This window comes from Panicum virgatum, chromosome 2K (assembly GCF_016808335.1).
Source record: "Panicum virgatum strain AP13 chromosome 2K, P.virgatum_v5, whole genome shotgun sequence".
Classification (NCBI taxonomy): Eukaryota; Viridiplantae; Streptophyta; class Magnoliopsida; order Poales; family Poaceae; genus Panicum; species Panicum virgatum.
In genome coordinates, this window is record NC_053137.1 from 40,897,696 (window position 1) to 40,909,555 (window position 11,860).

The 11,860-nt window shown below is 43.2% G+C and overlaps 1 protein-coding gene across 8 annotated transcripts; it reads left to right on the forward strand.

Moving 5' to 3' along the window:
* Positions 1 to 251: 251 nt before the first annotated feature.
* Positions 252 to 7,117, forward strand: LOC120676810 (urease-like). 8 transcript variants are annotated; one of them, XM_039958140.1, is made up of 6 exons: positions 252 to 1,122; positions 1,194 to 1,267; positions 4,342 to 4,524; positions 5,384 to 5,518; positions 6,278 to 6,349; positions 6,575 to 7,117. In XM_039958140.1, the coding sequence occupies exons 3-6, from the start codon at positions 4,375 to 4,377 to the stop codon at positions 6,662 to 6,664; spliced, it is 447 nt and encodes a 148-aa protein (XP_039814074.1). In that variant the 5' UTR covers positions 252 to 1,122; positions 1,194 to 1,267; positions 4,342 to 4,374; the 3' UTR covers positions 6,665 to 7,117. The 8 variants fall into 8 exon arrangements, 4 of the variants coding, with proteins under 4 accessions (XP_039814074.1, XP_039814090.1, XP_039814069.1 ...); XR_005676007.1 differs by having other exon boundaries at positions 252 to 1,267; positions 5,384 to 5,590; positions 6,556 to 7,117; XR_005676006.1 differs by having other exon boundaries at positions 252 to 1,267; positions 5,384 to 5,590.
* The last annotated feature ends 4,743 nt before the right edge of the window (positions 7,118 to 11,860 follow it).

Genomic DNA, 11,860 nt, shown 5'->3' on the forward strand with positions numbered 1-11,860 from the left:
CTCCCTAAGGATCCGGGCTTACTTAGCCTTCCAGAGTGAAATAGTGCTACTAAGTCACTCCAAAACTTCATCTTCGGATAGAAAACCTCCGGAGACACAGCTTATCGCTGCTGTGCACATCTGCCCTTCAAGTTCACGACTTGGTATCCACCTACTCCACCACAAGCCCCGGGGCACCGAGGTTGGAGTCTAGCACCGACACAGTCGATGCTATGCGTGGCTGAACGCCACCGTTCAGCCACCAAACCAACCAGTGAAGCATCCAGCGCACTGCACAGAAGGGGAGCTCCATAGACGGCGTCTTTAGGAAGAGCACGACGCTAGGACGCGCCGCCGCCGCCCGCCCGATGAGGGGCAAGGTTTTCGCCTAGAGATTCTACCTTCAAAGCGAGGACGGTGCCTAGACAATGTCCTCAGCGGGAGCACGGCGCCGAAGGCGTCGCCGTTGCCGGCTCGGCATACCGCCAAGCAAGGATTTCTCCCGTCACCCACCTGCCCGCAGCCGCCCCAATCTCACTGCCAACCAAGGTTGCCACCACCACCAACCTCCCAGAACGCTTGTCAATTCCTTGGCAGGCAACGCCGTGCAGCCCACAATAGCCGCCGCACGGCCACCACCGCCCCCTGCGCGCCACTGCCGGACCACCATCCCTGCGCCGCAGCCGCCGGAGCACCCTCGCTACTGAATGTAGCCCGAAAACGCCACGCCAGCCGTGCCACCATGACGCAGCTGGCAAGCCCCCTGCGCAGGCCGCCGCCAGCCGCACCCCCATGGCTCCGTCGGCAAGGCCACACGCAAGCCACCCCGGCCACAGCACCACGCCGCCGCCAGTTCTCACGCGGTTGCCCCAGACGCCATCGCCGCGCAGACGCCGTGACGGGCCGCCGCCGCGCCGCACAGCTAGCCCGCAGCCGCGCCGCGACGGGCCATTGCCGCTCTCTCTCCCCACTCCGGAGCCGCCACGCGTTCACCGCGCCCAAGGTCGCTGGGCCGCGGCCACCTCCTGCGATCCCCCTCCGAGCGCAGCTCGGCTCCTCGCGCCCAAGTTCTGAATCTTCAGGCTACCCCAAAAGTGTAACTGCGGCTGCTACAAATTGTAGCCTTAAGTACTCTAGCTCAAGGTAATATGAATTTTGTGCCAGGTTGTTCTGCAGCACAATTACTATCTGATGTATCGTTGTCTTCTCTTTAGTTGAAGATAGTTGTGACACAGAGTGTCTGGAGAACAGTGAACTTCCAAATGAACTATGAGGCTCAAATAGCAGGGTAAGATCGTGACCTGAATTCTTTCGAAAAAAGATCGTTTACCTGATGAATATTTTTTGGATCAGTTTTCCCCATATTGTTTGATCATTGAAATCCATGAGCTTAAAAGAATATTAGTACATATTAAGTGAAACTGGTTCAATTGTTTGTAGCTTCATTCTGATATGTGCTAGTTCCAAGGCAAAATTAATTTTGAGGTGATTCCAGGAGCAAACAAGACATCTGCATGTACTTCAATTGTCTCCTCTCAAGAGCATTTAGCCTGCAATTGTTTCACTTACACCTGCAAGCCTGAATTTTCCATTCTCCGTATCCATTTTCATCTACTATAAGAAACCTGAATAACAGAACCACAATGTAGTGCAGGTTGTTTTTTTTTTGAGACCAGTAGTACAGGTTGGTTTGTATCTGCCTTGGAGAGCATTTTTTTTCTTCAGATATTTAGATGACTTGTTAATGACAAGTTTTTTTTAATAATAATAATAATGATGACAAGCTTTTCTGCTCTTGAAACCCCCTTTTTTTTGGCACAACAGAACACCAATTTATGTTTTTATAAATCTACGTTTTTTTTGGTAAAATTGACAAATGCTAGAAAACATAGAAATTGTTTGGGGGTGTGTGTGTGTGTGGGGGGGGGGGGGGGGTGGAATCCCACTGCTATCCCGATCCCAATGGGCTTCGAGGGGCAGAAATGCACAAAGTTTTTTTTATAAAAAAAAATGCACAAAGCTATTTTTGATGGAAAAAGTCTAAATTACTCCCCTCAACTATAGTCAACGTCTGGATAACCCTCTAAACTATTATTTGGTTCATTTTATCCCCAAACTATACCATTTGATTCAAATTACCCCTAATATAATTTGTATTTCTTATTTCTCCATTCATAGGTGGAGTTTTAAGTTGAAATTTTACAGCATAATAGTACACACCATAACACATGTTAGAAAAAATAATCATAAGTTTTTATCATTATTTTGATAGGTTAGGATATTTAATAATGAATTAATTATTGGAATTCAAAATTATATGAAAACTAATGGCGAAAAATTATGAAACTTTTTCTAAATATGCATTGTGATTTCCACTACTGCCCTGAAAAATTAAAATTAAAATTCAACTTGTGTATGGAGAAACAAAAAAGATAAATTCTATTATGGGGTAAAATAAACTAAATGTCATAGTTTAGGAGGAAAATTGAACCAAGTTATAGTTTAGGGGGTTATCCAAACTTTGGCTATAGTTGAGAGGGTAAATTGAACTTTTTTCTTATTTGACTAACAACACAGTCAGGCCCTGTCCTAACTCTTAACCCAGCCCAGACCAAAAACGAAAGGAATAAGGCCCTGTTTGGTTTCCATAAATCACTTGACTTATAAGTCAGGTGACCAAAATTTAGTGACTTATAAGTCTAGTCTGTTTGGTTGTAGGTGACTTATAAGCTCTCTCCCTCCCGAGCCCCTCCCTCCAGCCCCATCCGCCCGCCCCCCTTCTCTCCCTCCCCACCGACTGCCTCCTCGCCACGCCCCTCCACCGGCGGCCGGCGGACGGGTCTGCGCCCTCCCTCCCTCCCTCCCAAACCATTCACTCTCTCTCTCTCTACGTCGTGCTGCCCCTACACCGCCTCCTGGGTGCCGGCGAGCCTCACCGCCCCACGCTCGCGCCTCCTCCGACGCGGATCCACTCGCCGTCCTCCGCCTTCGCGCGCGCGGCCGCAACAGGGAGCGCCTCGGCTCCTCCGCGTGCGTGGACCCGAGCTCGCGCGGCACACGGCGGCCGAATCTGGGGCGAGGAGCGGTGCGGCGGCGGCGGTGGCGGCGAGATTGGGAGGGAGGCGGCGGCGGCGAGGACAGGAGAGCTGGAGGGAGGAGGCTGCCTGCGGGACGGCTCGCGTTGGGCGGCAACTCGGGCCGATAGGGTTGGACGTGGGCCCCACGCGAAAAAGGTGTGGGCCCCACGCGGAAAGGGGTGGCTTATAAGTTTTAAGCAGGGTTGAACCAGTTTATTGCTTATAAGTTGGGCTGACTTATAAGTTGGTAGTATTTGGCAAAATAACTCACTTTTTGACTTATAAGTTGGTGACTTATTTGGAACCAAACAGGGCCTAAAAACCACGGTGATGTTGTCACTGACTCGTGGGACCGTGCTCGCCAGAACCCACCCGTTAGTAATCACATGAAAGAATGCAAAGGTGTTAAGGATATGTGGGAGGTTGATATATGGATGTACAGATGACCATGCAGGTTGTATTTTTGGTTTGTTTTCTGTTGGATACCTTTGCCAATCTAAATAATTTTTCAAGACAGATAAAAGATAATGGTGTTGCTATGTCAACTTACATTTCTCTTCTCTTTTGAGCTGATGTTGTAATGAGACTGCTTGTTTGGCAAGTGTCCTAGTAGTACACAAAAAAGGGAAATCACCTAGCAACTTTAGTTAACCAAAACCGCCAATACTGAGAACAACTTGAGGAGATTTTTTTTTCATGAGCCTCTTCTTTCTACTGTCTTTGGGACGAACTCAAGATTCATAGCTGGAGGATGTTGAAGGAATCACTGTACATGTTAAATGGTAATTGTGTTGAGTTCAGAGTGCATGTTTGTTTTGAACACACAAAGGTAATTTGTGACCATCTGAATGCATCTGCGCCATGGATGGTAGTACTATTGGTGGATATATGTAGTGTGTTGCTTAAGCTGTAGATAGCCTGGGCTGAACAGACTTGATGTACCTGCTCTCATTCTAATGATTAGGGTGGCCATCATCACTGTCCAACATCTGGTTGTATCCTATTAGCAAGTTATTTCTACCTTTTCTATACCTTGCTTCCAATAAACATGTTTGGGATTTGTTTAGAGGCTTACCCCTAACCTATAAGCTTAACAAATTATTAACCCAGCGATTTTTTCTTTCTCGAGGAAGCCATGATGAAACAATTAGAGTAACTTGACCTCTACGTTGAGGAATAAGCTCCTCTAATGAGTAGCTACTTTTTGGTGATGAAAATACAGCTATGTTGATTCAAGAGTACTCTTGATTCAATTATGTTAGTTCATGTAACATTGGCTTTCTAGGTGATAACCCAGACATGGCAGACTGCAAACAAGATGAAGGTTCAAAGAGGTAGTTTACCTGGATCTGCAGACTCTAACGCTGCCCAGGACAATGACAACCTCCGTATAAGAAGATACATAGCAAAATACACCATAAATCCAGCAATAGTGAATAGGTTTTCAGACTTTGTTGGTTCTGTTGAGGTATGTGCTTCTCTAGTTACTGAGAAAATTCTATTATTTGCTCCTTATCACCAAAGAACTAAACTTTGATGGTGCTGTCTTGTGCCATGTACCATGAAATGATACTAGTAAAGATGAAAGATTTGTCTACTTTGGTATTCCTGATGTAAATTAAAGAAACCAATGTGTAATTGTCTTATTTCCCCAGTGTACCAGATAGACTCATGCAGTGTAGAGAAATAATACTTTGTTTAAATAAAACTTAGAAAATGTCTGTTGTATCAGTTTGGCAACTGTGTGAGTTGTCACTCTTAAAGTACTTCTGCATCAGGAACACAGCAAGAAACTGTTTATGTCCGAAAGTCATGTTCCGCATAAATGCAACTTGCTGTACCAGTAATTGACATACTTCTATCTAATTAGTAATATAAAAAACTCGACCTGCGAGGGGCTAGCCGCCCCTCGAGCATTCTTATAAGAAGGAGGCCTTCTAACGTAGGCCGAGAAACCCCCCGAACCCCGGCTCTTTCTGACCTTGGGTCTAGTGCCATTTCCTGGAACCGTTACCCGGGCCGGGACCGTTACCCACTGGGCCGGGAAACCGTGACGCCAGGCCGGGCCAGGCTGACTACACAGCCCAACCTATCAGGAGCACAGCGAGGGGGTTTTTCCCACAGGCGGGGAAATTCGCCCCGGTGGGGGTTCGAACCCCCCACCTGTGGAGTGCCGCCGGTTGCTTCGCACCACTCGGGCTAACAACCTTAGGCCTAATTAGTAATATCCCTTCGGTATGTAATGAAACCCAGCGAAATGTGGGCTAAGCATTTCTGCTATTGGTATCTCATTTCAAGTTCTAACTGCATCTACATATTTTTGACAGGCGGGAAAATTAGCTGACCTTGTTCTTTGGAAACCTTCTTTCTTTGGCGCTAAACCAGAACTGGTTGTCAAGGGAGGTGCAATTGCATGGGCTAATATGGGTGATCCAAATGCTAGTATTCCAACACCTGAACCTGTATGGACTACTTTCAACGAGATACTGAGTATAACGAATTTGTCTACTTTTACCATGATGTTTTGATTTAGCGTAAGTATAAAGAGAAGTCCATTTCACTACCCCAAACAATTAACATTTCCATTTGACCATTTTAATTAAAATTTCTACCTGTTTTACTGCCGTGAATTTTTGTAGCTCAATCAATTCACCTCCACTGAAATGTCTATTGTTTCCTGTACAAATATGGTTTCAAGTTCAAATTTTGCAGGATGCTGCATGGCATCATAACCTTTCCAAAAAGAAAAAAAATATATAAATCTTCTACAGTTTTTTGTGCATTTGGTGCCTGAAGGGTTACAGTAGCACACAGATGCTCCCAACTGATGAAAATAATCACAAAAAAATGAATTATATTTTTGAAGCATAGAGTATCATGTCAACTAGCAATACACAAAATTTGAACCCAACACTTGGAGGAGGAGAAACAAGAAGATAAAGTTCATTAAGGGTTAAATTGACAAATCTGAATAGTTTTGGGGAGTTAAATGAGTCTGTATTTTATTTAGGGAGGAAGGGTTTTAATTGGACAAATTGAATAGTTGAATGTAGTGAAATGGATCTTTTGTAAATGTTAAAAGTTTGTCCATTATAACCAAGTTTAGTTTGGTAAGAGCCTGAGAAGCATGGTGTAGCACTTTATTTTAGATCATTTGAACATGGTGTGTATATAACATGTTTGCTCAGGTTACAAAATTTATCTTCTTTCTCTTGATGCAGGTTGTGATGCGACCTATGTTTGGTGCATTTGGAAAGGCTGGAAGTTCCAACTCAATTGCATTTGTGAGCAAGGTAGTGTTTGGTTCTACCTCAACCTAGAAAAATGACTTTCTTAATTTTTCAACCCAAATGATAAAATATAACATATTGCACATCAAGGTATTAAAAAATAGATTTTTCCTTAAGAAATACGGCTACAGGAAACATACTGCGCAAGTAAAAGGAACAAAAAAAATGCTTCGAACTTGTTATTCACTCTTGCCAATTTACAATGACAGCTCAATTTTCAATCCCTAGGCTGCTAAAGAAGCTGGTGTTGCAATGGAGTACAAATTAGAAAAGAGGGTGGAAGCTGTTGGTGGGGGTTTGCCGTTTGACAAAGCTTGACATGAAGCTCAATGACGCTCTTCCGAAAATAGAAGTCGACCCTGAGACCTACACAGCGACTGCTGATGGAGAGGTTTTGACATGCCAACCAGCACCCACAGTACCACTGTCTCGGAATTACCTCCTATTCTAGAAAAGACAATGCATCAGCAATCCTTTTTTCTTGAGAGGCTACACGGAGAAGACACACACCACTACTACTACGCCCTCCACATGTACATCATATACGACGTGTCCTATGACATGCTTCAGCAGTTATTGTTTGACATCAAGAGATGAAAGTAGTTACTTCCGCCGATCACAAATATAAAGTTCATCTAGGTTTATCCTGAGTCAAACTTATTTAGTTTTGGCCATCAATACCATAAATTATATAAATTAGTAACAAAAGATTCATATTTTGTGAAAACATTTCTCATTATGATTCTAATAAAACCAATCTTGTGTTGCCAATCTTTTTTTCTACTTGGACAAACCGACACTTATAAGTATTTGTTATCAGTGGAAGTATGATTTATTAGTAGATTCTGTATGCTATGATTTATTAGTAGATTCTGTATGCTACCCTCTCCTTGGCTGCAACTCTTTTAATAATATGACCAATGAACAAATTCTTTGGCATTATTTCAAAAAAAAGGCAGGAGTAGAAAATTTTTGCTCTGTGCTGTCTGCATTAATCACTTTGTTATATTATGTTCTATACATGCTCACATATTTGTGCGGAAACAAACTTGGAACTGTCTAGTTTATTTATTTATTGAAAACTTTCACGTGTAGTTTATTGATATACTGCATCACTGCTCAATTTTGACTGAACAAACCTGACAGTATAAATTTCTCTTCTAGATGCGCGTAAAGCATCATCTTCACGTTCCCTGCTCCAACACGCGACTATGTGTATTTGCGATTCGATCATGTATCGAGGGTTTGAAAGCATTAAAAATAATCAGACCCTGATGTGAGACTGATCAGTTTATGCCATACTCGTCCAAACCCTTGAGATGTACTGCCCTTATCTGAAAGAGGAATTATCAATTTTCCTACAAAGAAGTTTACATAAAAAATCCAACAAAGAAATATACAATAATCGATAATATGCTAAAAATATGTGACCCCTAATGTGAGACTCCTTTGATCTCAAATATCAATATCATGACTCCCTTCCAGTCTTTCCATGTTGTCTTCGCTAAGTAATCAGTTGTACCAATGTTCAGTACCTATAGCTAAGACCTGATCCTACTATAATGAACCAAGCTAAACAGGGGAGGAATAATATGGCACATATGGGATTGTGGTATTTGTAAATTAAAGTGCTCATTTTCTTGAGCACAGTTTTTTATAACATAAGGGAAACCATATGCATTCAACCATTCAAGGGTTTCATTAAAGCTAAAGTTCAGAAGTAGACATTCAGTAGGATAATACAGGGTCCCAAGCAAACTTCACAGTGATGATCAAGATAACAGACATAAGAGATGCGATCCCTTGCACAAAATGCAGAACCTGACCATGACTAATGTCACTCATGCTAAAGAGTTGTCCCACTTAAAAATACATTATTAACCACTACAATTTGTTGGCGCAGAACTAGGGCCAACACACGAAAACGCTTGAACGTGCAGCGAGCGACGGCACGACGCAGCGCCGATGCTCAGACCGGTCAGACCAGTCGGGTATACCGGTCAGACCGGTTGTTGCCGGGCAGGCCGGCGGCGAGACCAACGAACGTCGCCCGGGAAGGACCCGTCGGGGCAGGTGCACGCAGGGTTGTTCTAGGGTCGGCAGGCCACCTAGAACGCCCTCAATCGACGTAGAGACGAAGGAGGAACAACAGATAGTAGATGGAAAAAAGCTAGGGCAAAAAGAAAGTAAAAAGATAAAAGTTGTATTGATTTGATCGATTAGATTCCCTAATCGGCCGTGACCCTTTATATTTATAGGGTGGGTGGACTTATCCCGCAAGAAATCATATTACAAGATCTAAATCTATTAAAATCCCTAGTTGTACTCGGATTCCACTTGGACCGGTCGACCCTACCGGTCAGACCGGTCGGCTGCTGCCGAACCGACTACAGCGTCTGACCGGTCAGACCGCTAGGGCGTACCGGTCAGACCGGTCTGTATTGTCTAATGCCAATTTTGGTCGTCAACATATGCCCCCTGTTCTTTGGCAAAGCTTGCGTGCCAAAGAACACTCTTCTGAACCAAAATTGTCTAAGGGCGATGAATACATCGGCCATTTTTTGTGCTAAGGGCGATAATAATTTATCGGCCATATCTTGCTTCTTCTTCAAGCTGACGACGAAACAACTTGTTTGGGCCTCCATTTCGGCTTCATGGTCGCCGATTTTGCTGGTACAACCTCCGCTTGCTGTTCCATGGACTCTTTCTTGCGCATCCTTTGCAACCTCCTCTTTTGAGTGTGAGATAAACATGAGGGACACCACGTCGGCTGTAGATATTTTGAATCTTGTTTTATGTTCTTCTCACACTCCTTGCTGCAATCAGTGTCCTTTTTTACCAGATTATCGCTAATCGGTCTTTGCGAAGCAAAACTTGGATATATAAGAGGATAATGAATATAATATGACTGCATGTGCATCCTACTATAATCCAAAAACATATAACAAGGATACCAATAATCCCAAGGAGCAATCGGCCCATTAAATAAATTACCTTGGCTCAAACTCAATTGCACTTGAGACGATGATGGCTTTGTATCCTTAACCTTATCTGGCCGTCCCTTCTGCTTCTGGACGACTCCTTTCTTCTCATATTTGGCCAAGAGTTCTTTAAAACTCGGCCTTTCTTTTTCCTTATTATTTCTGGAATTTTTTCCAGAATTCCCAGAGTGACCGGTCAGACCGGTTTTCTGACCGGTCAGACTGGTCTGAGCAGACCTAGCGCCCTTTTTCTGTTCTTGCCCCCCGAGCGTTGAATCCTTCAATAAATCTTCAGGGATCTTCTTCGCTGGAGCTTCCTGGTGAGATTTCGAGGGCTCAAATCTCTCTTCACCGATAATCACATTTTCCCCTCTTGTTGACTTGGCTTGATTCGGCCGAATTAACACTTTGGGATTACTCAACTCAAGCACATATGTATGTGCAGGAAAAGGATTCTGATCTACTTTCATTTGTGGAACAATTATTCGGCCTTCATTAACAACTGATTGAATCTGTCTCCGAAGCACATTACAATCATTAGTCGCATGAGAGAAAGTATTATGAAATTTGCAATAAGCTCGCCAATTTAATTCTTCAAGCGGCGGTATGACATGCGACATCTTGATGTATCCATTCTTATACAATTCAACAAATATTCTCTCGCATTTGGATACATCAAAAGTAAATCTTTCCTGCCGATCTTTGTGAATCGGCTTAAGAGAACCGCACACGCAAGATTTATCATTGGAGGACCAAACAAATTTAGCGGTATAAACATTTTTACCTTCATCGTCCGAACAATTAGAATCACACCCAAGCACATAAACATGACGATTAGGTTTTTCGTTGTACTTCTGAGAATCTCTAGCTTCTTTAGCTCGGCTTTCATTAGCCAGAGCTTTTTGTAGTACTTGACTAACATCTAGAAATTCTTGTCCCTCTAGCTTTGCTTTATAAAAATCAAGTAAACCAGCAAAAGCTAGATCAGCCAAATCTCTATCAGAAATTGTCAAACTATAACATCAGTTTCTAGTATCTCTAAATCTTCTAATATACTCAGAAACACCTTCATGTATTTTTTGTTTAACTGATGAAAGATGTGACAATCTCAATCCAGTTTCACCAGTAAAGAAATAAGCATGGAATTTCTACTCTAGATCAGCAAAAGTAAAAACTGAATTGGGTGGAAATGAAATAAACCAAGTAAATGCAGCACCCGATAGCGATAAAAGAAATAATCTCAATTTGTAAATGTCATTAGTGTTAGCTTCACCACATTGTATAATAAATTGACCAATATGCTCCAATGTAGTTCTACTATCATCACCAGTGAATTTAACAAATTCAGGAATTTTAAACCCTTGAGGATATGCAACATAATCGTAATTCTTAGGGTATGGTCTTTGATAAGATCGGCATTTGGCTTTAGGCTCTATACCAAAAGTTTGCCGAAATATCTTAATCACCTCCTCTTTAATACTACCTGATCCAACATCGTCGGCGTTAAGCCGATTAGTGATCGGTGTATTATTAGGTTGAGCAAAGTTCGGCGGTGTAGAATGTCGCAACGAACTTGATGCCCCATATGGCACATTGACGTTAGGTGATGCATAATAATTAATTCGGCTTCGCTGATTAGCTGAATTAGTCACAATAGCATTATTAGTTGGAATTGCTGAACCATACATTGTCTTATCAGTATTAGATGTAGATGCATTATTACCGACAGATTTCATACCAAGATGTATTTCAATTCGGCTAAAGCGATCGTCAAACATATCATGCATATTTTGGCCAATAAATTTCAACTTATTATTCACATGAAAAGAAACAACATCATCTATAACATTAGCTATTTCGGAATTAAGGATAGACTGTTGGTTCTCATCGAATTTTACCTCAAACTATGAAGCGTCGAAGGCGTCATCCGTCGTGACCTTCCCTTGCCGGTCGATGAAGAAGTGCGAGATGTACTGGTTCATGGCTTTTTCTTCCAGCTTCTGGATCTCTTTCTCCTTCTCTTCTCTAATTTTCTGGATCTCCTTCTCCTTATCTTCTCTGATCTTCTTCTGGACGCCATCAAGAATCTTCTGCTGCTCGACCAAAAGTTGTTGAACATTCGGCTTCCGGATATTGGCAGAATCAACTTCACCAGGTTTAGGAATACCGGTCATGGCAACCGATTTATTTCTTCTTTTCCCAGCGGAGTCGCCAAAATATGTTGGCGCAGAACTAGGGCCAACACACGAAAACGCTTGAACGCGCAGCGAGCGACGGCACGACGCAACGCCGATGCTCAGACCGGTCAGACCGGTCGGGTATACCGGTCAGACCGGTTGTCGCCGGGCAGGCCTGCGGCGAGACCAACGAACGTCACCCGAGAAGGACCCGTCGGGGCAAGCTCACGCAGGGTTGTTCTAGGGTCGGCAGACCAACTAGAACGCCCTCAATCGACGTAGAGACGAAGGAGGAACAACAGATAGTAGATGGGAAAAAACTAGGGCAAAAATAAAGTAAAAAGATAAAAGTTGTA

Excerpts from the sequence above, each read along its gene's own strand:
- LOC120676810 (XM_039958135.1), top strand. The coding sequence starts at position 4,375 with ATGAAGGTTCAAAGAGGTAGTTTACCTGGATCTGCAGACTCTAACGCT. Across the intron at positions 5,519-6,277 it reads GTATTCCAACACCTGAACCT|GTTGTGATGCGACCTATGTT; the intron begins GTATGGACTACT and ends CTCTTGATGCAG. Across the intron at positions 6,350-6,574 it reads CAATTGCATTTGTGAGCAAG|GCTGCTAAAGAAGCTGGTGT; the intron begins GTAGTGTTTGGT and ends TTCAATCCCTAG.